The 27407-nt window shown below is 32.0% G+C and overlaps 1 protein-coding gene across 2 annotated transcripts in view; it reads right to left on the bottom strand.

Annotated features, from left to right (window-relative positions):
- Positions 1 to 20155: 20155 nt before the first annotated feature.
- LOC136836667 (neuropeptide SIFamide receptor-like) overlaps positions 20156 to 27407 on the bottom strand; it is a 220674-nt gene continuing 213422 nt past the window's right edge. For both annotated transcript variants that reach the window (XM_067101138.1, XM_067101139.1), the window contains 4 exons: positions 25194 to 25349; positions 24482 to 24622; positions 23308 to 23487; positions 20156 to 20381 (listed from right to left, as the gene is read on the bottom strand). In XM_067101138.1, coding sequence (XP_066957239.1) covers positions 20220 to 20381; positions 23308 to 23487; positions 24482 to 24622; positions 25194 to 25349 — 639 coding nt within the window. In that variant the 3' untranslated portion in view covers positions 20156 to 20219. The remainder of the gene's footprint in view (positions 20382 to 23307; positions 23488 to 24481; positions 24623 to 25193; positions 25350 to 27407) is intronic.

Genomic DNA, 27407 nt, shown 5'->3' with positions numbered 1-27407 from the left:
TATAAGAAGTAATGGAGAGAGAGAGAGAGAGAGAGAGAGAGAGAGAGAGAGAGAGAGAGAGAGAGAGAGAGAGAGAGTTTTAGAGTAGATACTTAACAGCTGTTGTAAACAAACACTGCCGTAACCTTTAGTTAAATTTTTTGTCAACCCTGTTGGTTGGACTAAGACCAGAGGTCTACGCCAGGTTTCTTATTGCCTTTAACACTATACGACTCTACGGCTGTCTTCAGGGGAACCAACAGAGATGACAAAATTTAACTAAAGGTTACAACAGTGTTTGTTTACAACAGCGGAAAAGTGTCTCTCTCTCTCTCTCTCTCTCTCTCTCTCTCTCTCTCTCCAGTATTTCTTTTATTTCTTGCATCTCGGGTCAGTAAGCACAGGTATTATGCGTATATATATTTTATATACATATGTATATATTTATATAAATATATATATCTATATACATATAATGTATGTATATATACATACATTGTATGTGTATATAAATATATATAATATATATATATAATATATATATATATATATATATATATATATATATATATATATATATATATATATATATATATATATATATATATATATATGTATGTATGTATATATATATCACAGTGAAACTTAAACAAATATATATATAGTGTAACGTAATCAACAGAATGTAAAAAAAAAAATAAGAAGAATGACAGGTCAAACTGAATGCTTTCCGCACATTCTACAGGCATTCATGCCCACTGCAATTACTCGCTGTGATCATGCTATCATGTAATATACTAAAACACAACTATTTCATCTGATTGAATATGGAAAATAACTCAAAACATTTTTACTCAGGGGAAAACGGCCAAAATTCCTCAATCGGCGAGCGGACACATTTGAAGGCCAGCCTCTAACCTCATTATACATTCGCATTTTCAGTTCGGAACGGAGCGTTTCAAAATCATCCTTTGATGTATTTTCGCACCGGCGAGGAATATTTGTATCAATTGCCGTCGCTCGAATTATCAAAGGGAAATTCTTCCTTTCACGAGTACCCCGGCATTTGAATTCCGTCAGCTGTGACTGGAAGGGGACATATTAAGTGGTATTTAACGTGAAAATAACCTTAATTTATAATTTCATGTTCGCGATTTTAATATTTCAGGATGGGAGAGCGATGCACGTTAGAATTCAATATTGTTACGAAGAAATGTTTCCACTTTATTCTGAGACATTGAAGTATAATCTGGAATAGAGACTATTCGGATTTATTCGAAACATCTGGGGAAAGGCAATCAGTTTATTTCTTCCCGTTAAGCCAAACCGATCATTGTATTTGTTACTCGTTAGTGATGTTTTTTGCGTTCTGTGTAGGAATGTGATTTTCAAAAAGGGAGGTTGTCATTGTACATTCCCCTTCTTTGATATCGGTTTCTGTTGAAAATGTCAAAGACTGGAATGAAATTAGATATTTAGTTTCTGTAAATGAAAACTATTGTGCCGGCTTTGTCTGTCCGTCCGCACTTTCTCTGTCCGCCCTCAGATCTTAAAAACTACGGAGGCTAGAGGGCTGCAAATTGGTATGTTGATCATCCACCCTCCAATCATCAAACATACCAAATTGCAGCCCTCTAGCCTCAGTAGTTTTTATTTTTTAAGGTTTAAAAAAAACAGAGTATGAATTCCTCAATGACTCAAGATCTTATAAAAATACAGAAATGCAAAAAAGGGTTTGACAAATATCTCAAGATAAGGTGGTAATTTTTTTTATCATTCAGGCCATAAAAATAATAATCTCTCTTGGATCCTTAATTATGATGAAGTGAGTTTCATGAGCACTCATTTCAGTGACACCCACTATTTTCTTAATTTTTTTAATAATGTAAGACTCCAACATGCTTTCAGGTTATTTTGCTTTTTTTCTCAGACGGTTCAAAATAAGTCATAAATGATTCAACATTTCATAACTTATTTAATTACTGATGATAAGACAACTCAGTTTTTCCATTATTTATTAGCTTCTTCACCCGAAACGTTTTTTAATTCCCGGGGCCTAAGACTGTGATTGCATGACGCCAGTTTGTGTAAATCAGTCAGCCGATCCTCCATTGGCCATTTTGTCCTTGTTCCTTTCGTAGGTCAGAGAAATCCTTCGTCTCTTCCCGAGTCTCCAAAAGATCTCATGTTATCGCGTTCCATCATTTTGGTGGGTCTTTTATGAAAGGATCGCCAACCTCAAATCACGCCTACCTTTTATATTCCTTTTGTGAAAAGAACACTAAATTTGTGATATATTGTTTAAATTCTCTTAATATTTATGGAATTGATTATTATTGTAATTTTTTCTCTGTTCTCCATGTCTCCCAAAAACATTCATTTTTGTGATTACTTTTTTCCACCATTCTTCATTAAATAAACTATAGTTTTAAAAATCAAATTACCATAAACTTACAAATATTTCATTAACAAAATAAATAAGCATGACATAAGAGGAAACTAAAATACTTTGTAAGGAACAGGGAACCTAGATGTTGTGACGCCAGTTTTACTAACCTTAAATCAATCAGTCAGTCGAACAAGGGCATATGTATTAAAGTTCATGTTCAAATTAAGCTAGTAACACGCCAGCCAAAAGAACGAACAACAAGTAAGAGAGAAATTACAAAATTAAATACAGTAACTAAGGACACTGAAGAATAATGTGAAGAAAATGAAAGCAAGGAAACGCTAAATTATTTTTCACAGACTGGATGTCTTTTGAAATATAATAATAATAATAATAATAATAATAATAATAATAATAATAATAATAATAATAATAATAATAATAATAATAATGATGATGATGATGATAATATGCCTTTCACATTATTTGAAATATAATAATAATAATAATAATAATAATAATAATAATAATAATAATAATAATAATAATAATAATAATAATAATAATATGCCTTTCAAATATTAAATCCATAACACTTTTAAAGTTGGTTCTTTTGGTTTCCTTATTTTTGTCGAGAGTTCTAACTCTGGTCAGTGTTTTATTGCAAAACACATAAAAATAAATAAGATGTTCTCTATCAAATCAGCAACAGAAGTCATTTGCCCTCTGGAGAAAAATATACGGGAACTCTTGTAAATAATACTCATATTTCATGCTTACATATTTCATTTTCATTTTTCAGTGATTATGCGTTCGTGAAAATGTTCGAGATTTAGCCTACTTGTCCTCCACTGTATTTCTCGATGCGATATATTCATTCACCAAATACCTTCGGGCATCGCTCCTACCAAGTTCCCTTTGAATCTCGTGTTCCGTGTTTACATAAATTCTCTTACGGCGGACTCCGCCTCACTTTGAAAACGTAACCTGTGGCTACCTAGCTTAATACATTTACCCGTTACCTGACGGGTCTGCCTGACCTAGTTTGGTATAAAGGGCGTGTTAAATCTTCATAGCATCTCCTAGGAGAAGGAGACCTCGCTCTCGCTCTTTGATCTTGCCCCACGAAGGATTTCATGGACTTGGAGGATGTCTCAGAAATTGAAGGCCGAGTGGCTGCTTGTGCTAACGACCCGAATTCACGCTGGAAAATTAAAAATGATCCAGAATGGCATCTGGAAAGCTAAGCTTTTTATTACCTTTTTTCTCTGAATTCATGAAGGCATAGCTAAGTATTTTATTGCCTTTATTCACTGAATTCATGATGGCTTAACCAAGTATTTTATTGCCTTTATTCACTAAATTCATGATGGTATTAACTAATTATTTTATTGCCTTTATTCACTGAATTCATGATGGCATAACTGAGTATTTTATTGCCTTTATTCTCTGAATTTATGATGGCATAACTAAGTATTTTATTGCTTTTATTCACTGAATTCATGATGGCATTTGAATAAGAGTGAAAATGTGCTGAAAATAATAACTGGAAACGTTTGTTTACGTAAGCTTAAATTGCAGATATCATTGCAACACGGAAAATCAAACTCCCCTTGTTTTCGTGATGGCAGTTCCAACAAAATTTCCCAAATACTGTTATTCAACAGTTGCGTATTCACATTCCTTATCATCTTAGGTTCGGGCTCCCCGCCCCATATCCCCTTCTCTCTCTCTCTCTCTCTTGACGTAAAGTGTTCATCTTCGCTGTTGTTTATGCAAACTCAGCAAAATTTCACGAGAATGATAATCCATCGTTTTAGATAAAAAGGTCCCTCCTTATTCTTCTCTCTCTCTCTCTCTCTCTCTCTCTCTCTCTCTCTCTCTCTCTCTCTCTCTCTCTCTCTCAGTACAGCAACTGGACCATGAAAAAGGGAGGAAAAAGATAAATATACCCATCAGGATTCCGCACCGTGATATATGGTCGTGGCGTTCCTCCGCTGCGAGATAATAAGTCATTTCAAGGATGAAGGTAATTTGGAGGGAAGTTTGTACTAGATTCCTAAGAACTCCATCCTCTTAGGATGTATCCTGATGCATCCTACCTTAAGATAGATAGCAAAAAAAGAAAAAAGAAAGATATCCTCGTGTATACAAACTGTATGCAAATGCTTTCTCCCAAAAGTTTTCCATGATGCTTTTATATAAATAAGAATATATATACCCACGGAGCAGAGGCGAACTCAGCGCGCATCACATTCGCATCCAGATCAAGGGCAGGAATACAGAAGCAGATGACACAGTAACCATTTATTCCGACGTTTCATGATTCTTAATCACATCATCAGGGAGATCTACGACAATAAAATACAATATACTAATATAAATTCATTAAAAGAGCTATATACAAGATTTTACTTTAAAAACGTAGAAAGCAGGCTAAGAAAATTGATAAAAACAGAACAAAAAAAGGTAAAAATATCAAGAAGAGACAACACACTCAAACACAGACGCACTTAGAAACAAAAATAGTAAAAACCAGACAACGTACTTAAATACAGACACACTTAAAAACACTGGAGGGTAACATACCATTCCAGAGGCCAAGGACACATAAGTAAAAACACAAAAAATTTTTTCCAGAAAAGGCAGAGTTAAGACAAATACAAAGGGTGCAGCAGTTGTTTGACAGTTCAATGAGGAATTCATTGTTTAATGTTTAGTGTTTCGAGAGTAAGTAGTTCTTGAGGATTGCTTGTATAACCAATAATCTTAAAATCTTCATAACTGATATCTGTTTTGCATTTAATGGCATGGCTGCGTATATTAGATGATTCTGGATTAGTTAACCCGCTTCGGTTCTATAACTTATACTCCCTGTGGGAATCGGCCCTCACCCTTGAGAAGCCGCCTGGTGGACCCAATATATTTTCCTAAATTACATTTAGGAAAATCTATCTATATATATATCTACATAAATATATATACTATATGTATGTATTTACTATATATATATATATATATATATATATATATATATATATATATATATATATATATATATATATATATATATATATATATATAAATATAATAACACGACCTCTTTATACAGGATGGTATCTATATAGATTTTATTATAAAAATGACTTTTTTATCAAGGACTATCTGTCCCCATCATCTGGTTGCCGGATGATGGAGATTGTTTACTCGAAATTATATTTTCATATATTTCCGAGGGGGAATTTTGTCGATAATTTTTTCGTCATCTTGTGATTTTCGAAGACATGAATGCACAGAAAAATACAACATGCAAGTAATCAAATATATACTGTATATGAAAATATATTATCCGAGGTAGACATACAGTAATCAAATATATACTGTATATACATATATATATATATATATATATATATATATATATATATATATATATACATTATAATAACACGACTTCTACTTTACACAGGATGTGGTATCTAATGAGATTTTATAAAAGGTATATATATGACTATCTTTGTCCTATCATCTGGTTGCCGGATGATATATATACAACTTTTTTAATAAATTTTTTATATATATGAATATAATCATGCATATATATATACTGTATATACATATATATATATATATATACATACATATATATGTATGTATATATATATATGTATATATATATATATATATATATATATATATATATATATATATATATATATATATATAAAACACATATATATGTTTTTCCAATATCAGGAATTAACTGTATCGTTTTTCTGGACGATTCGAACCAAGATTTCAGTATCTATGATTTTTTATTGTTTCTTTTAAAACTTCTTTCTCTAATTATTATTCTGAACAATTTAATAATTTCCTAATGAAATATCGATCAAAAGATAATTTTAAAGCTGCAGGTTTATTGTTCTCATTACGATGCCAATATTGGATATGGTAATTCATTTTCAGTTTTTAAGTGGTCTAGTTAAGGCCAGTAGAAAACAATAAAAAGTTAGACCTCTGCATCTTGAAGGAAAAATTGATTATAAGAATTGGGGAAAACAGTGGAATTAAGAGAGTTCCAAATTGTTATCATTTCCATAAAGTAGATGTGGAATAATGAAGGTTAAATGGTTAAGGCGTTTCCGTTTATGTGGGGCTGCGATGCTCGAAGAATGAGGAGGATTCTTCGTTTTCTTTAAGGCTGCAACAAATCAGGAACATTGGGATGAGGTCGCTAGACCCACGCTATTCTCCGTTCCAGGTTACAGCCCAACCAAAGTTGCCTAGCCTTCGGACACACATGATTCGCTGCTTATACAGATTCTAAAAGTATCAAGAAGCTCGCTGGGGGAATCAAACAGTCCTTCCACTGGTGAGGGAAAGGTCTAATCTACTGAAACCAGAGTTATATATATATATATATATATATATATATATATATATATATATATATATATATATATATACATATATATATACATAATATATATATATATATATATATGTATATATATATTTATATATAATATATATATATATAGTATATATATATATATATACATGTATATGTATATATATATTTATATACTGTATATATATATTTTATATATATACTTATATATACATATATATATATATATATATATATATATATATATATATATATATATATATATATATATATATATATATATATATATATATATTATATACTATATATATAAAAGTATATTTATACATATATACTATAATATTCTCATATAAATAGATATATATTTATGTGTGTGTGTGTGTCCAGAATACTTCGGCTTTAGCTCGGACTCCACCGAATGCCTCCCAAGCACTTCATATTTGTTGGCACGCGTTGCCTCAGATGACAGGCTATGTCAGGGCTTAAGTATAAAGATCAGAGGAGAAGAGGAAATGTGTTTTTTTATTGCATCTTTTTTTTACTCTCTCTCTCTTTTTCATTTCTTCTTTTCTTTATTTAGGACTTCTCTTCAAAAATCTAGATGGATAAATTCAACAATTTTTTCAAGAAAGAAGTATGCAAGTATACATTAAAACCATTCTTTTATTATTATTATTATTATTATTATTATTATTATTATTATTATTATTATTATTATTATTATTATTATTATTATTATTTCACACATTTATTATGAGTGAAACATTTATTTATTTATTTTTTTTTTTTATTTATTTATTGATTCCTTAGTCGATTCCCTTTTTCAGATAAATCTCTACAGAGAGCTTTCGGGAATCTGTCCTATTCCCTTTTTCAAGTAAATCTCTACAGAGAGCTCTCGGGAATCAGTCCGATTCCCCTTTTCAAATAAATCTCTACAGAGAGAGAGCTTTCGGGAATCTGTTCGATTCCTGTTTTCAAATAACTCCCTACAGAGAGTTTTAGGGAATCTGTTCGATTCCCCTTTTCAAATAAATCCCTACAGAGAGCTTTCGGGAATCTTTTCGATTCCCCTTTTCAAATAAATCCCTACAGAGAGCTTTCGGGAATCTTTTCGATTCCCCTTTTCAAATAAAATCAGAGAATCTCGGGAATCTTTTCGATTCCCCTTTTCAAATAAATTCCTACAGAGAGCTCTCAGGGAATCTTGATGATCCCCTTTTCCAAATCAAATCCCCTATAGAGAGCTTTCAGGAATCTTTCTTGATTCCCTTTCAACAAATAAATCCCCTTTCCCAAATAGCTTTTCAGAGAGGAATCTGTCCGACTCCCCTTTTCAAATAGATCTTTATAGAGAGCTTTCGGGAATCTGTCCGACTCCCCTTTTCAAACAAATCTCTGCAGAGAGCTTTCGGGAATCTGTTCGATTCCTCTCGAGCAGATTCCCGAAAGCTCTCTCTGTAGAGATTTATTTTCAAGTATACGTAACCCTTACATAACTGTGAGTTTGTTTCTCCATTAAGTAACATTATACTCTTACGATAGAGGTGGTAGCAACGTCAGATAACATATAATCAATCAGTCATTCCAAAATAGAAAAAAAAGGGGGAAGAGGCTAGAGCGGGTGATTTCAGAATGAAAAGGGAAATTTGCAACTGAAAGCGATACAGATTCATGGCGGACACCTGATCGCCATCGTGCAATATCCATGAAACGGGCGAAATTGCACGGCTAATAAGAGGTGCATGACGAGTAGGATTCCTGAATGGACGTAATTAGTTGCATTTGTGCATTTGGTTTTATCTTCCTATTTTTGTGTGTGTGTATATATATATATATATATATATATATATATATATATATATATATATATATATATATATAAATATATATATACTGTATATATAAATATATATATACACAGTAATTGTATATATATATATTATATATATACAGTATGTATATATATTATATATATATAGTATATATATATATATATATATATACATATACTGTATATATATTTGTATATTATATTACACATTATATATACTCATATATATATATATATATATATATATATATATTATATATATATATATATATATATATATATATATATATATTATATATATATGTTATATATATATGTATATTATATTATATTATATATGTATATATATATATATGTGTGTGTATATATGTATATAATATATATATATATAATATATATATATATATATATATATATATATATATATATATATATATATATAGAAAAGAGAGAGAGAGAGAAAGTTAGAGAGAGAGAGAGGACCATATAGATAAAACAGGAAATAAAAAAAGAGAGAAGAGCGCTACATTGCAAGCCATATCTCTACCCAACATCCGATGCCATCCCCCGGTATATTCTAGACCCTTTGTTTGCGATGTGAGTTATACAATATCGGCGCAAAAGTGATATAACCCGCTCAATCGCACTAACTTTTTTTTTTTTTCTGTATAGGTATCAGTTACCATGAATATTTAGCCGTCGAGTGTATAAGTGCAGTTTACTTTTTCTACAAACTAGAAAGTCAGTTTTTGTCATGGAAACAATAGAACTCAAATTAAAGAAATGTGAATTATTTTCTATAAACTAGAAAATCAATTTTTGTCTTGGAAAGAATAGAACCCAAATTTACTAACGGAAAGTGAATTGACTTCAAAATGAAAATGAATTTCTAATGAATTTCTTCGCGTGAATGATCCAGGGGTTCTTGAAGTGGCCATGTATCATTTCTCTCTTCAGATTGTCAGTTAAGTTATTAATCAGTCAGTCATATACAGTATAAAGACAATCTAGTTATGAGTTATCCTATGATTGTCTAATACACTTCTGAACCATTACTGAAGGTTCAAAACACAACATAAAAATCGCTCAGTAGTTTCGCCTTTCATAACGTTATCCAATTTTCCACTTTACTGTCCTATACTGGCATTGCAAATCAATGTCACTTTCAATATAACGTAATTTACAAAAAAAGAAAAAAAAATACGAACGGAAAAAGGTTGATTAAAAGCGAAAACCTTAAAGTCTAAAATATCTCCCGTTTCGTGCATTGATAAAACAGAATCTGATGAATTTGCGCATGCATTTAAACGACTAAGAAATAGATCGAAATAATGGCTTGCTTTCTTTGATAATTTTAGGCGTCCCATATCCAGAATCTGAAGAGATTCGTCTTAAAAAAAAAAAAAAAAAAAAAAGACAGAACCACCAAGTTTTTTTTCAACAACTAAAGTGTCTTTTTTTTTGTTTTGTTTTTTTTTTTTTTGTTTTAAGCAAAGCCCCTTCCATCAACACCGCCACGGACGAGGTGGAAGGACGAAAACAGAATTACAAAGGGAAATATCAACACCCGAATACGCGGGGCCTTATCGTTTCCGTCACGGCGGCAGTTCATTCCAAATGTTTCCCCGTCCAGAACTAAAGTGATTCCCCCCCCCACCTCCCCCACACACTTCAGAGTTTACGAACTCCGTTCTCAGAAACTCCGGCGAAGTTTGTTGCAAAGGGCTCCGTTGTCTCTTCCCCTTTTCTTGAAGGAAGTTTGGCATTTCAAAGAGTTTAAGACGGAGAGACCGTCGTTATCATTATTCCTTTTAGCGCCTTCAGATCTCTCTCCTCCGATAGGCATGGAGGCGGGTGGGGGTTGGGGGGTTGGGAAGCTTAGCACCTGAGTTGCATACCATTTGAATTAAACTGGATTGTATTGAAGTGGTTCAGATTTTTTAAGGGTAAGACCTTGAGATTTTTGGTCAGTCATGATGCTTGCCCAAATTAGAACTAATCCACTGTAATGTAATCAACAGTAATTAAGATAAGTTGATATTTCTAGTTAAACATTATTAATACACTCGATTGAGTAAGGTGGTGATTTGTTTTTCGTTTGTACAGCTGAATGGCCGAAAGCCCTGTCAATTGTTTCCTTTACAAAATTCACGATCATTACAATGTGGCTACCTCAAAAATATGTTGACAGTTATCTCGAAAATAGAGCAGGATCGAATGCGTAGCTTAAGAGGTTTCCGAGTTTTTGCGTATTCAATAATTTATTTATGTATTTATTTATTATCTATCTGCTTATATATTCCTTTTTAGTTATTTACTTATTTATTTACATATTTTTTATTTATTTATTTATTTACTTATTTATTTGTCTGTTTATTTATTTATTTATCAATTTATGTATTTATTTGTTTATTTTATTTACTTATTTAGGTCTCTATTTATTTTTGCAAAAGTGAAGGCCCTCCTCCATGGCCCTTTGTGGTAATGTTCGTTCCAGAAGTTTTCGCAACAAGTTAAAAAGTGAAAGTTCTCCCGGGCCTCTGTAGGCTCATAGGGCAGGCGCTGATCTCCCGTTTCTTAGGCCGACAGCCACTGGGAGACAGGTCCCAATGCCTATGACATGTGGCCAGTGTGTCGCTAGGCCCACTGTTTAATCCCCAGCCCGAGGGCTGGTACTTATTCTCCTAATGAACCTCTCGGGTTTTTTTCGGGCCGTTAGGTTGATGAGCTCCCGGATTTTTGCAGGGGCGTAATCTGAGCCATCAGAGAGCGGCTGGATTTGAACCCTGACCCTCTCGACTGGTAGCCGAGAATCATACCAACACAACAAGAAGTAGAAAATAAATTATTGGTATTTGCAACTTTGTTTTAATGGCAGAATATTTTTGAATTTCAGTACGAAAATAAGAGCAGTCCTCGTAGTTGTTGATTTGTATCTTACACTGAAAACAATTTGAGATAAATAGTTCATATTTTCTCGTAAAGGTGTTTTCTAGAAGGAAAATAAGTAACATTACAGATTGACTCCCTCATTTGGCCACTCAGACCACACTGTCCCATTTCCTCTCAAACCAGACTCCCAAGGTCTGTTGCAGCTTTGTAGACACCGAATTTCGGAGTGAAATTGTTACCCTATGGTTATACTTCCCAAATGGTTACCCATCCAGGTAATACCCAGGACAGTAAATGACTGAAGGAACCCCAGAGGATAAGAAACAACTGAACAAAAGTTATTCGACAAAGTTATATCTTTATTGAACATTCCATTTATAGCCCTTAAACTAAATATTTGAATGTTGACATCCTTTGTCACAAAATTGACAACACAGAATTTTCAGTATTTTTACTGCCCGCATAAAATGTACTTGTCATTTTATACATCTTTGCCTGCAGTGACCACTAGGTACACTCGCATGACAGGGTAAATCCTCAAACAGTTTCATTGTCTGGAAATATATAGAATTAAGGGGTAACATAAAATGGATTGGACTGATGTATGAACTGATGTCACTAAATGCACAACGCCTATTATAAGTTTATTAACGGTAGCTTCCTTGTCATACCAATATATATATATATATATATATATATATATATATATATATATAATATATATATATATATATATATATATATATATATATATATATATATATATATATATATATATATAGGTATATATGTATATAATTATACATATATATAATAAATATATGTATATACATATATCTATAATAAATATATATATATATAAATATATCTATCTATCTATATGTATATATATATATATATATATATATATATATATATATATATATATATATATATATATATATATATATATATATATGTTTAACCTCCTTGAAATGCATGTGTTTGATATGAGTCAGAAATTTGCCACAAAATGAACAAACTTACCAGTAATCATATCACTTTACTAAATGTCCGTCTGCCATATTTTCCCACACTTATAAAGGACTCCCTAAGCATATGTGACAGTTTAATATTTCCAGCACGTAAACACGGCGATATAGGCATATGTTGTGTCACTTAGGACATTAAAACAATTGTTTTCAAGCGTGAAATAAATACCAAGGGCGTAAAAAGAGGAGTCGACAGAGAAAACGTCAGATCAAAAAATCAGAAAGGTGGATTTTGCTATATTCTAAATCTACATCATTTCGAGTCTTGGTAAGTCCGTTCTCCCCCTAACTAGACTTACAAAGACAGCGTTGTAGACTCGCAGAACGAAACAGAATTCGGTAAACAGCAAAGAATTCTTGCCCTTCTCTGTATCCTACGTTCTGTAATGAATTGGCTTAGCTGCTGACATCTGGTGCAATTTCTATTATTTCGTCTTTTATGGTACAGTATGGCGGTTGACATTGATTTGTTAAAAAAATAATCCAAGCTTTATAATGTAATATCATAGTCTGAAAATTTTTGCATCAAATACATTTTCGTTTATAGAAAAAATGATAGCAAATAATTAGGTTGCCGAAAAAATTAAAAGAAAACTTACCTACAGCTATGTAACATGTCAGATCTAAGAAAATCCTAGCGTATATATATTTATATATGTAAACAAACATTTGTATTATATATATACATATATATATATATATATATATATATATATATATATATATATATATATATATTGTATATATATATATATTAAATATGTATATATATATCAGATTATGTATATATATATATATATATATATATATATATATATATATATATATATATATATATATATATGTAAGCATATTTAAATTGAGAAATGGTAAGTGGTTTCTTTTTTAAGTTTAAATCTGTATTCCATTTTCACTTCTCAGTATATGTAGACCGTATATTTTTTAAAGTAACCGCAGATACTAAGGTTACACACACCAGTCTCGATTTTCACTCAATTTGTGCCCTCCTTTTATTTGAAACTTTTTTTTTTTTTTGAACGCTGCCTGTTCGGATTTATTTCTTTCTATAAAGGACAATACTCATATGACGAATCATTCATTGCAAAAAGTAAATAGATTATTTTAGAAAATGGATTAGATCTGTTTAGAAATCGAATCTGGCAGTTTTTAGCATTATGTAGAAACGTAGTGAAAGTAAAATCAAATTAGCATCTTTGAATATTTAATATTTAATTTTTAAAAATCTAGGAATCGAATATGACGCATTTAAGCATTACGTTGAAACGTTGTTTACATAAAATCAAATTACCATCTTTGATTATTTACTGTTTAATTTTCTTTAATTTAGGGATCGAATATGACACTTTTAAGCCTTATGTTGACACCTATGAATATGAAATGATATTAGCAACTTTGAATATTTACTTATCAAAATTTTAAAAAATCTAGGAATCGAATCTAACACTTAAGCCCTCATGTTGAAACGTAGTGAACATAAAATCAAATTAACGTCTTTGAATATTTTGTGTTTAATTTTCTAAAATCTAGGAGTCGAATCTGACGCTTTTAAGCCTTATGTTGAGACTTAGTAAATATGAAATGATATTAGCAGCTTTGAATATTTACTATTCAAATTTTTTTAAATCTAGGGATTGAATATGACACTTTTAAGCATTACGTTGAAACGTAGTGAACATAATATTAAATTACCACCTTTGAATATTTACTATTCAATTTTTTTTTTAATGTAGGACCGAATCTGACACTTAAGCCTTGTGTAGAAACGTAGTGAACATAAAATCAAATTACCATCTTTGAATATTTAATCTTTGAGTATTTAATATTTAATTTTTAAAAATCTAGGAATCGAATATGACGCATTTAAGCATTACGTTGAAACGTAATGAATATAAAATCAAATTAACGTCTTTGAATATTTAATCTTTGAATATTTAATATCTAATTTTTAAAAATCTAGGAATCGAATATGACGCATTTTAGCATTACGTTTAAACGTAGTGAACATAAAATCAAATTAACGTCTTTGAATATTTTCTGTTTAATTGTCTGGAATCTAGGAACAAAATATGACGCATTTAAGCATTACGTTGAAACGTAGTGAACATAAAATCAAATAAAATCTTTGGATATTTTCTATTTAATTTTCTAAAATCTAGGAATCGAATCTGACACTTTTAAATATTACGTTGAAGCGTAGTGAATATAAAATCAAATTAACATCTTTGAATATTTGCTGTTTAACTTTATTTAATTTAAAACGTCCCCAGCAACTAACAACTGTTTGATATCTGCACAAACAAATTCCTTACAAGACTCCAGAGTGACTGAATTTTGAAAGGGAGACGAAATCAAACCAAAATTATCAAATTTTTTATCTTTGTAGCTTTCATGGCTTCACATTTACATCGTCACTCTCTCTTTTTCATTCAATCGTGCACGAGGAACACGAGGAACGTCGAATCAGTGCTTTGAAACACGAAACTGTAGCTGAAAGCACCGAAGTTGAAATCATTTTAAGACGAATTCGCGTAACGCTGTTGATTGCTTGTGCGCACAATCACACATTCTTACACGCTCACGCTCATTTTTCATCATGCAATTGCTTCGAAGTGAATCCTTATTTTTTCAGTGGTCCTTTTCAAAGCACTTTTGATCGGAGTCTTTAAATGTTCAAAGTACTAGTTTTCTGTTTCGTTTTATTCGATTGAAATTATTTGGAAGGTTGACGCCAGGGGAAAATTTATCTATCTGTACTGTGATATTTCGTCCAAAAATACGTCTATTCTGCTTTAAGGCGTTAACCATAAGAATGAATGAAATTCGGAATTGACAGACAGATATTTGGAAATTGGTATTTGAGGGTAAAACTATATATTGTACACACGCACACACACACACACATATATATATATACATGAAATTTTTTATCACACCGTGATTTATATACAATCATGAGTTACAACAACAGCCAATATCAAATTCACGCTGCCTCAGGAATATCCTGATGGATTCCTGAGGCAGCGTGGGAATTTGATATTAAACGACATTTGTAGCTTCATGATTATATATATATATATATATATATATATATATATATATATATATATATATATATAGATAGATAGATATATGTATGTGTGTATGTGCTGTGTACACACACACACACACATATGCCAGGTGTTTCTAAATTAGCCCCCTCCACAGAACAAATGGAAAGCTATGAAGTTTTTCTGCTATAGCCTATCTCCAAGTACATTATTTTAAGTTTCTATTAAACTATTTTCATTTTACATTTCTTGTATTTTCAGTCAGGGACGGAGTTAGATACAGCCATGGCTAATGACTTGGAAATCAGATGGATTGACTGAATCGGGCTATAACCTTCAGAGAGGCCAGGGATGCTGGCGCATTCCTTCATTTTACGTTCCTGGATAGCTAAATACATTAAAGAGATGAATCCTTTGCTAAAAGAAACTGGAACAAAATCCATATGACTGGGTAAACCGCGGAAAAGAGTGAGAATCTTGGAAGGCCTTAAGTCCTTTCTCAGGAGTCAAAAGACACCATAGCTGAGGCAGGGGTAGACCAAGAAAGTCTTTACGTTAATTGCTTGAAGTAGAAACAAAAGGGGGAAAGAAAGAGGTTATAGTGCTGTATATCGTGAGTTGAAAAAATCTGGTATCAAGCCATTTCATGTTATCAGCAAGCCCAACATCACTCAGGAACAGAGAGAAGACCAAAGCATGGTTTTGTGGTTCATTTCTTAAAGATTGGGATGAAGCTGACTTTTTCTCCATGTTGCTGCATCAGATGAATTCTTCATTTACACAGTCAGAAGCCAAATCATAAAATGACATCATTTAGGCTGCAAAGTTGGATGACAACAGCAATGATGTGCACTATTGCCAAGTTGTGAAATTTCCTGAATGTTTGGGAATTTTTCTGTTTCACAGACAAACGGTTAATGTAGATCATCAAAGAAAAAGGACAGTCATGGAATGGCGAATACTTCAGAGAAACCAGCTACTGGTGGAGTATTTTTTCCTCAAAGGTCCTGAAAATGTGTTGTCTGCTTAAGAAGTCACATTTTTTTTTGCATGATAAGGCACCATGTTTCAAGGCTCTTCAGACACAGGAGCTGCTTCGAAACAGTGGTATCGATTTCTTCTCGCCAAGTGAATTTCCAGGTAGCTCCCCTGACCTAATGTGTGTGAAAACATTGTAGTATCTTAAACGATCGTGTTTAGCGCGACAGTGAACTATGACGGTATACCAAGCCTGACGACCTGCGAAGAGAGGTGACCGAAGTGCTCAAGGAAATGGAGTTTGAGTCTCAGCTGTTTTGCGATTTGCTGAAATCATACCCCTCAAGAATGCAGGCTGTGGTACAGGCATATGAAGGCCACACAAAATATTAAATACTCAGAGAGAAACTTGGATAAATACCTGTTCTGAATTACTTTGTTTTTGTCCATATCAATTTTTGTTTTATGCTGAAGGGGGCCTCTAATTTCGAAACACCCTATATATATGTGTGTGTAGGTATATAAGTATACATATATACACATCCGTGTGTGTGTAGGTGTGGGTGTACACACACACACACCCATATATATATATATATATATATATATATATATAGTATATATATATATATATATATATATATATATATATATATATATATATATATATATATATATATATATATGTGTACACAACACGTACACACGGATATATATATATATATATATATATATATATATATATATATATATACAGTATATATATATATATATATATATATATATATATATATATATATATATATATATATATATATACATACTTTATACCTACACACACACACACATATACTGTATATATGTGTATGTGTGTGTATTAGTGCATACATACACGCGCACATGTATGTATATATAGGTATATAGTTTTACCCTCAAATACCAATTTCCAAACATCTGCCTGTCAATTTCGAATTTCATTCATTCTTGTGGTTAACGCCTTAAAGCAGAATAGACGTATTATTTGGAGGAAATACCACAATACAGACAGAAAAATTGTCCCATGGCGTCAACCTTCCAAATATTTACAGTAGAATGGAACGAAACAGAAAACTGGCAATACGAACATTTAAGACTCCGATCAAAAGTTCTTTGAAAAGACCATTGAAAAAATAAGGACTCACTTCGAAGCAATTGCATGATGAAAAATGAGAGTCTTACAAGCAATGTCGTCACGCATTCAACTGATATGACTATTTCAGCTCCCTGTGTTTGAAATACCTTCGCTTCGTAATATTCAATAATGTCTAATAAAGAAGATCGCCAGTTTCTGCCCGAAATATATATCAGTATAGCATCAGATTTTCGAAGTCGATTGAAATTTACATATGCTGAGTAGCATTTTGTGATAAAAACAATTGGAAAGAGGAATTTGTTTGCTAATCATTAAATATGTATTGAAAAGTGGGCGAATTGCCTATCAGGAGAATCGTTCATGAAAAAGAAATATTCACGAAACATTAAAAGGAAATTAAGAAGCTTAGTACTTTGTTTCTCAGTTAAAAAAAAAAAATGACTAAAATTTACAGGCTGCTGGAAAGCAAGAGCCCGTGCCAGCACAAGGCTGGCTAAATCTAAATCCGAATAAAATTGTCCAGGGAAACATTTTTCATTAGCGATAACGACACTATAAATCTCATGGTAATTTGTGTTCACTGTGATTAAAGAATTTTGAATAACGTTATTCTCCGTTTATCGGGCAAAGAAAATGAAGCCGACGAATATTTCAGCAACCAGTTACTCGGAAGTGTTACCGGGTAATAAGAGAGCGTGTACTGAAATTCTTTTGAAATAATAAAGCCAAAAATATTAGCACGAGATTTTGTTAAGGAATGTTCCAGCAAGAGAATTGTAATGAATATCAGCTGATACTGTATCCTTTGAAGGAAAAGATTTATAGCGATTGTTAGCTAATTAACGCGTTGCTATCATGAAAAGATTTATGATAATTATCAATTATGAACTACTGTGATGTATAGAAGAATGATTCTGATTCTGATCTTAGTCTTACGAGTCGCTGTTTTATGGCCTTGAAAGTAGGAGAGTGTTTCTATTAATTTGATTAAATCTATAAACGTCATATTAGTGAAATTATCGTATATTATTGAATTTCATAAGAAATAAACAGTTCTTGAAATTTTTAGCCAGACGTAAGAGTATTTCGAGAAACTTTCGTGACGTACCAGAAATTTATAATGTAGTTTATAACAATTCACATCAAATATAATTCGTAAATGCGAAACATTTTGTATAGCTGTTGTTAGGAATTACAAAATAGCGTAAATTTAACTCGCTGTATAATTTGATATTATTACTATAAGAATAAAAATAGAAAAATTGAAGAGAAATTATTCGAAATGTTTTAAGCATGAGTATCAACTATTTTGGAACAAAGACATACAATTTTGAAAGTAAAAGCACCGTCATTAAATCAGAGACTAGTGTGTGTGTGAAATCATTTTACACAGCAAGAAACAAGCTAATGAATTATTTTCCATATCATTTTAAATGTAATATATATATATATATATATATAGTATATATATATATAAATATATGTATAGATAATAATATATATATATATATATATATATATATATATATATATATATATATATATATACATATATATATATATATATATATATATATATATTGAATAGCAGCGACATTTATTGTACCTAAAAAAATATTATGGACATTTTTCTTCATTACATTTCATTCATTACAGTTACAATAGAGAGACAAGATTACATATAAAAGCTTACCTTATTCATACATCCATGCATGATACATCATTGCACATATATTTGAAGCAGCAATTGTAAATCTTCACTGAGGAACAGAAACAGTCCTGTAAATATGCAAATTCAGAAACGCCATTTATATCACCTGCTTGTAAAGCAAAACCAATATATATATATATATATATATATATATATATATATATATATATATATATATATATATATATATATATATATATATATATATACTTCTCAACCAAGTAGGTGTGGGTTCCTGGTTCAAACTATTCTGCTGCCCACAGGCCTGCTCTGCACAGTCATGTAGGTATGGGTTTCTTGGTCATCTGGTGCCCACAGGAACCCAGCCCACACAGTCATGTACCATTCTCCCAGGGATTGTTCGAAGGACATGACCAAACCATCTCTATCTCCCTTTCATCATTGTCTCACCTGTATATGGAATCTCCGTATTTTTTTCTTATGGTATCATTTGCAACTGTCCTGTCATGTTTTGTAACTTTATCCTTCCGTCTGGCTCGTGATATTTTCAAAGCTTCGTTCTCAAATTGACAGAATACGCGAGCACACATCTACATACACACACACACACACACATATATATATAATATATATATATATATATATATATATATATACATATATATAAATATTTATATATATATACATATACATATGTATATACATTTATATATATATATATTTATGTATAATATATATTATGTATATAGAAACATAAATTCCTCTGCAAACGAATGGCTCCCCCAGTCATCACAACACTTCGGTTCCGTAGAGGAAATAGGAGTGTTGGCCCATCAAACGAGGGTTGTATTCCCGTAGAGTTGTGCCGGGGTTTGGGTGCCGTTGGTGAAGTTGTTGATGATGCACTGTTTGTACAGGACCGCGGAGCTACCTGGTCTCCTGGAAAGCATGGATCTTTTCTTTCCCGTGGCATTTCCTTTCCCATCCATTGGGATCTGGAAAAAAAGACGGGAAAAAACAGTTGCGACTGGGAAAATAACGTAGGATGTCAAGGGATGGGTCTCATACCTGGACGAGAAGGCAAATATTTGTGTGGGTGTAATTGTTTTTCCTGGAGGGTAGATATTTTGAACAACACACACACACATATACTGGGAGAGTATGTATATATATATATATATATATATATATATATATATATATATATATATATATATATATATAATATATATATATATATATATATATATATATATATATAAGTATAATTACCTTATCCTAAGTATTACCTTTCCTGTACTTGTTCTTAAGTTAAAGTGAATTGATGGTAAATTATATATATATATATATATATATATATATATATATATATATATATATATATATATATATAGTAAAATATATATTTTCAGTTTATGTAAAAGATCTCACTTGACAGTTATAATCATTAAGGATGTCCTGAAATAAAGTTGTCCTTCGTGTAAATGACTGCACTCTCCAAAACATACATTTATACACACACACATATATATATTATATATAATATATATATATTATATATATTATAGAAAATTATATTTCTTATTTTTGGTACTTCAGAAATAGCATTTCTGTTTTGACCAAAAATAAAAAACAATCTTCATATTGCCTTTCGAAGGTGAGTGACATTGTCGGGAAACTCAACCGAGTTAAACTTGTATTTATAAAGGGAAAGGTCTGCATGACCTGAACAAAAAAATAATGCTTGGACAGAATGCCAAAATTACTCATATTCTATATCAAAGCTTCATATTCCGTTCGCTAATACTGGACTACAGAGAGGGATTTCAAGGCTGGCTAATTTGTAAGGCTTGGTAGATTAGGCCATCCTTGCACTTGGCTGCAGATAAGTTAATAACACGGGAAATGTAATACACATTGCCACCATTTTGATGAGCGAGAGAGAGAGAGAGAGAGAGAGAGAGAGAGAGAGAGAGAGAGAGAGAGAGAGAGAGAGAGAGAGAGAGAGAGAGAGAGAGAGAGAGATATACCCCTGCCTCATAAATTCTCTTATGAGTCGGGATGTACAAAGCATATTGCTACCATCTCTGATAGAAGGTTGAGAGAGAGAGAGAGAGAGAGAGAGAGAGATTATAAAATTCTGCCCCAAAAATTCTCTTATGAGTCGGGGTGTGCAAGGCATATTGCTACCATCTCCGAGAGAGAGAGAGAGAGAGAGAGAGAGAGAGAGAGAGAGAGAGAGAGAGAGAGAGAGAGAGAGAGAGAGAGGCATGCTCAACAAAATCCATCTCCTTGAAAATCCTTTTGATGACTTTATTGCTCCACCGGCCGTTGGTTGGAGCGTCTCTCGAAGTGCCGTAAGCTGCTTACACGTATTCGAAGCATATCTTAAAACTTCTCTCTCAACCTCTCCCTTTAATGAGACTGTATATATAGAATTAGCACACTTTTGCATTCATAATTGTACATTTCATCTCGTGAAGTGGTATTAGGGTTATTTATTTCTTGTGATGGTATTAAGATATGAAAAATGATATGGAAGATCGTGAATGCCAATGGATTAAAACCAAATTTTATTTTCAGTGTTTCTGGAAAATCTTCACTAGTTTGGTTAAACTCGCCAGCTTAGTTATTCAATGTGTTGTAAGTTATGATTATAGGATGGAGTTTAATTTTGTTATTCTTATTTTTTTTTTTATGTTTAATTAAACTTTTGATAGAATTAGTGTCTAAAGTCACTTTTCTTGTGTTTTATATACATATATATATACACAGTATGTATGTATATATATATATATATATATATATATATATATGAAACACAAGAAAGAATTGACCTCTTCTGACTTGATGCCTATCCAAAAGTTTAATAGAACTATATATGAATAAAAAAATAAAATAAGAAAAATTCACCTCTTCTGACTTGACTGTCCAAAAGTTTAATAGAACTTATATATAATAAAAAGCAAGAATAATATAGATATATATATACACTATATATCTTATATATATATATATATATATATATATATTCATTCATATATATATGTATATAGTGTTTGTATTATATATATATATATATATATATATATATATATATATATTCATTATATATATATATGTATGTGTGTGTGTGTTTATATTATATAATATATATATATATATATATTTTTTATGATGAATTTAGATATTTTTCAGCATTGACAATTAATGACGAAGTTCATTTTATTTTTTACCCTGAGTCATCGAATTCTTATCATCACTCAGACGATATAAGCAATGTTTTTTTTATTCTTTTTTATGAAATCTCCTATGATATCAAAGTGTCTTGAAGCGACAGAAAAGAGAAAACATCCTGAAACTGAAAAAAAATCCTATGAACAGAAAGCAATTTCTTGCGCCCCTAACTTTCCCATTAATAATAAAGCATCCTAAATGAAAGGCGTTTATTCATAAAAATGTAGAAAAAAGTTAACAAGATAAGTTAAAGAGTGAATACTCGGAAATTCAGCTGTATGTATTGTCTCATTCGCATATAGATATACATGTATATATACATATACATATATAGGTATATATATGTGTGTGCGTGTGTGTTTACATACTGTATATATGTATATATTATATATATATATATATATATATATATATATATATATATATATATATATATATATATATATATATATATATATTATATTAAAAATTTTACTTTCGTGACTAGAGCGAATTATAAAACGAAACAACCAAGAATGCAAGGCAAAAGCAAAGCAAAAAAAAAAAAACTTGAACAGTCAACACACACACACATGCTGTATATATATATATATATATATATATATATATATATATATATATATATATATATATATATATATATATATATATATATATATATATAAACATATATTCATACCGTACCTGCACCATGATGGATTTGCGGCTCGTCTCGGCTGATCCAGATGAGCTGGAATAGACGGAGAACTCCGACGAGGCTTTGGATTCTGCGCTGGCCAGGTTCACGGACTTCTGGCCCACGAAGCTCTTGTTGTGGTTGTCTATGCGCAGAGGCGAGCAGCAGGAACGGGATACCAGGATGGCCTAGTGGGGGAGGATTAGAGAAGGGAGACAGGTGAGAAGAGAAGATTAATCGTCAGGGGTAGGATGAGAGAGAGAGAGAGAGAGAGAAGAGAGAGAGAGAGAGAGAGAGAGAGAGGTAAGAAACATGAAATAATGTTTGCAAAAAATGGTGACAAAAAAGGCACAGACACTCATAGTTACAGTGGAGAGAGAGAGAGAGAGAGAGAGAGAGAGAGAGAGAGATTGATTCATATTATTTTAGTCTGATTCCCTATTATTTTTGTCCGTTTGCCTTGGTTGGTAAGGAAACAAAAGTTGAGGTGGTTGCAGACCAGGGTTGATATATGCTTTCTCTCTCTCTCTCTCTCTCTCTCTCTCTCTCTCTCTCTCTCTCTCTCTCTCTCTCTCTCTCGGGATAGGAGGCAGGTGAGAAGATTTTCACGGTTAGGAAGGCAAGATGATTCCAGACTAAGGTTGAATACTAAGAAATAACAAAAGATTTAAAACAGAAGTCTCTATCAAAGTTACCAACAATATAATGTATGGAGACAGTTCCATAGTTACGTAACTATACAAATATATTTAAAAACATAACTATATAAAACTGTACATTTTAATTTTTAAACATCATTGTACAGTTACATATCTGTGGACTTGTTTCTCCATTTTAAGATTCATGCTGCTATGAGTATTTTTCAAATATAATTTAGCAGGGGATAAAAGAAAGGTCTGTATCATATAATTAGTATAGGTATGGATGATAAAAACCAACAGAGGATTTTAAAATTTTTTGTCAAAGTTGATAACATCTCAATCCATTTAATAACAGGCTTATATCAAAGCTTAATACAACTAAAGTTGTGAGATTTGAATTCTGAACGATTCTGTATCAACGTTTTCCGTAAGCTGGGTGGTATTCAGCGACAGAAAAAAAAATTGATAGATAAAAAAAACTCTGCTCTCTCACGGAAAACCCCAAACCATCCAACGGGGGCAACGGACAACGGAGTCTCACCTTGAATCCAGACCGAAACTTCATGTTGAAGTAAGCGTAAAGAATGGGGTTGATGCAGGAGTTGGATGCTCCCAGCCACTGGGCTATGGGAGCCAAGACATGAATTATGGACGTCTCTGTTTCTGTGGGAACCACCCCCAACTGAAAAAGGTTTGAATTGCGGAGTCAGCTTACAGAGAGGTTAACCCAGTTGCACTGTCGCACACACCTGAACACTTGGTTACTGTCAGTCTGTCTTCCCATACGTTTATTTATACAAAGAATTTCTCATGTTGAAAGGAAGCTTGTGTGAGAGTGTGGGGATAGGGGAGTGACTGGTTTGGTGTAAAAGCAAGTTTGGGACTTTAGATTTAGAGCGGGGGCATAAGTTCAGGTATGTGGGTTGCAAGAATATTTTATAAATGGGAACACCAATGTTTATTTATGAAATATTATTGATTAGTGATAGATCAGAGGAACTGCAGTGGCTGGTGAAAAAGTTTAAGTAATTTATGATAGGAGGCTAAAGGTAAATGTTAACAAGAACTTTGTGTTATGAATATTATTTAGAATATCTAGGACGGCAAATGTAAGATGCCAGTAACAGACAGATATTACCAGCAAGATGAATAATCATAAAACATTTATCGGGTAGTGAATGTAGCTTTGAATAATGTTTTCCGTATTCTTATGATTCACTTTTGACCGGAAGATCAAACAAAGAATACTTTACCTTATGTCTGGCAAATATTACGTAGAGCGGCAGCCAAGACAGTGCAAAGAGGATGACGACAACCACTAGCATCTTAATAACCTTGATCTTTGACCTGTGGATCATCAGTGCCACGCCCTCGTCCTGGCGCTCTCCGGGCAGCTTCCGTCGCCAGACCTTTAGAAATTATTATTATTATTATTATTTATTATTATTATTATTATTATTATTATTATTATTATGCAAGATAGTCTTGCCGTAAAACTCGCATCCTATAAGACGTTGGAACCAACTTCGCCTCCCATGGTCTTCTTTCAACCTTCTCTCGTTGGCGTTTGGCGCCGGTTAGTTGCCCTCTCTCTCTCTCTCTCTCTCTCTCTCTCTCTCTCTCTCTCTCTCTCGTTGGTGTTTAGGGTCGGCACATTTTTCTTGTTCATTCCTCTGTTATTTGTTGTTATTTCAGGAATGGCTGCATATTCAGGTTGCGGCATGGCCTACTTCGTCGTTATCTCTCTCTCTCTCTCTCTCTCTCTCTCTCTCTCTCTCTTCTCTCTCTCTCTCGCTAATGTTTTGTGACACCGACTGCTGTCGGAATAGTCGGAAGAAACGTAACAAACTAGTCGGCATCAAACACCGTGGAAAGAGAGAGAGAGAGAGAGAGAGAGAGAGAGAGAGAGAGAGAGAGAGAGAGAGAGCTTATTGGCCATACCGCTACCTGAGTAAACAGGAACTGTGGGAATAACCACAAGTAACAGAAGAATAAGCAGAAAATAAGCAAACGCTAAGCACCAGAGAGAGAGAGAGAGAGAGAGAGAGAGAGAGAGAGAGAGAGAGAGAGAGAGAGAGAGAGAGAAATGACATCAGCCAAGCTGCGCCAAATGCCAACAGGAGAAAGGGAGGAAAATAAAGATGAATAACCATCACCGTACCTGAACGAGCTATCATTATCATCACCAGTAACACTAGTATCAGCAGTAATAGTAGCAAAAGTGATAGCAGTACCACTGAGACTGACTTAGTATACATTAATAGAGCCGTAACTAAGACAAGTGAGGTCTTTCCTATTTATTCAAGCAGGAAAACAAAATTCATTGAATCTATTATTTCTGATCAGTGTAGCGTTTATTAAAATCTAATTTTTTTTATTTTCTATTTATTTTTTTTAAGATTTACAACTGTGCTGATTATTTTGAGGAAGTGAGCTGTCGTTTTAATTGGAAATATACACCAATAAGAACCTAAATGTCCTCTGGAGCTTCGTTTGATACAATTTGCCATTAATATTTTAAAAAGCATATGAATCTATTTAGATAAATAGATTCATACGATCTTTTCATAAGATATTTGTCGCTCCTTCATGCTCTCTGCTGGTCGTAATTAGGAATTCGATTGAAAGTCAACAAAGAAACCGGTTGAAATCAAGCTGATAGATATTAGAGACTTGTCATTTCCGTTGGTTGTTAACTATCATATTTAACATTAATAATTTTGTGGATTACTCCAAGCTGCTGATGACATACTTCTCAGGCCTTGAATAGTTTCATTTATGATCATCTTTATAAGGAAAGCGTCATGACTAAAATAATGCATTGCTGAATTCCTGAAATGATTTTTAGAGATAGAGTGAACGGCGCATGGATGAAAATAAAAATAATGTGGAAAATGAAATAGAGTTTTAGAAGAAAAAAATTCTTTATAGAACAATGGATCCTATACTGGATGGCTACAGGAAGCCAAAAACGATAGTTATGAAACCTGATACAAATGAAAAAGAAAAATTCGAATTTTCCTTGACAAAAATATAACTGAAAGTTTTTTTTTTTTGTAGTCTCTCTGACCTTCCATTTTCTAAGACACTTTTTTTTCATATAATTTACAATTAATTCATCGGGATGTAAAATCTTTTTTATTTAAATTTTTTTTATTGAAACACTTGTACATATACTGTACATAGTTTTTGGTACCGTGATCTTTCTGTTTTTCGATAAGGTTATTTGTCTTGAGCAGTCATAACTTCTAAGCACAGAAGTAAATATTAAAATGAGTCATTTGAAGAACTGTAACAGAACTTCAGACTTCATAGACACAAGAACACACACACACACACACACACACATATATATATATATATATATATATATATATATATATATATATATATATATATATATATATATATATACATATATATATATATATATATATATATATATATATATATATATATATATATTA

This window comes from Macrobrachium rosenbergii, chromosome 56 (assembly GCF_040412425.1).
Source record: "Macrobrachium rosenbergii isolate ZJJX-2024 chromosome 56, ASM4041242v1, whole genome shotgun sequence".
Classification (NCBI taxonomy): Eukaryota; Metazoa; Arthropoda; class Malacostraca; order Decapoda; family Palaemonidae; genus Macrobrachium; species Macrobrachium rosenbergii.
Note: the sequence above shows the minus strand (reverse complement) of the source record. Positions and strands in the feature narration are given on the sequence as shown.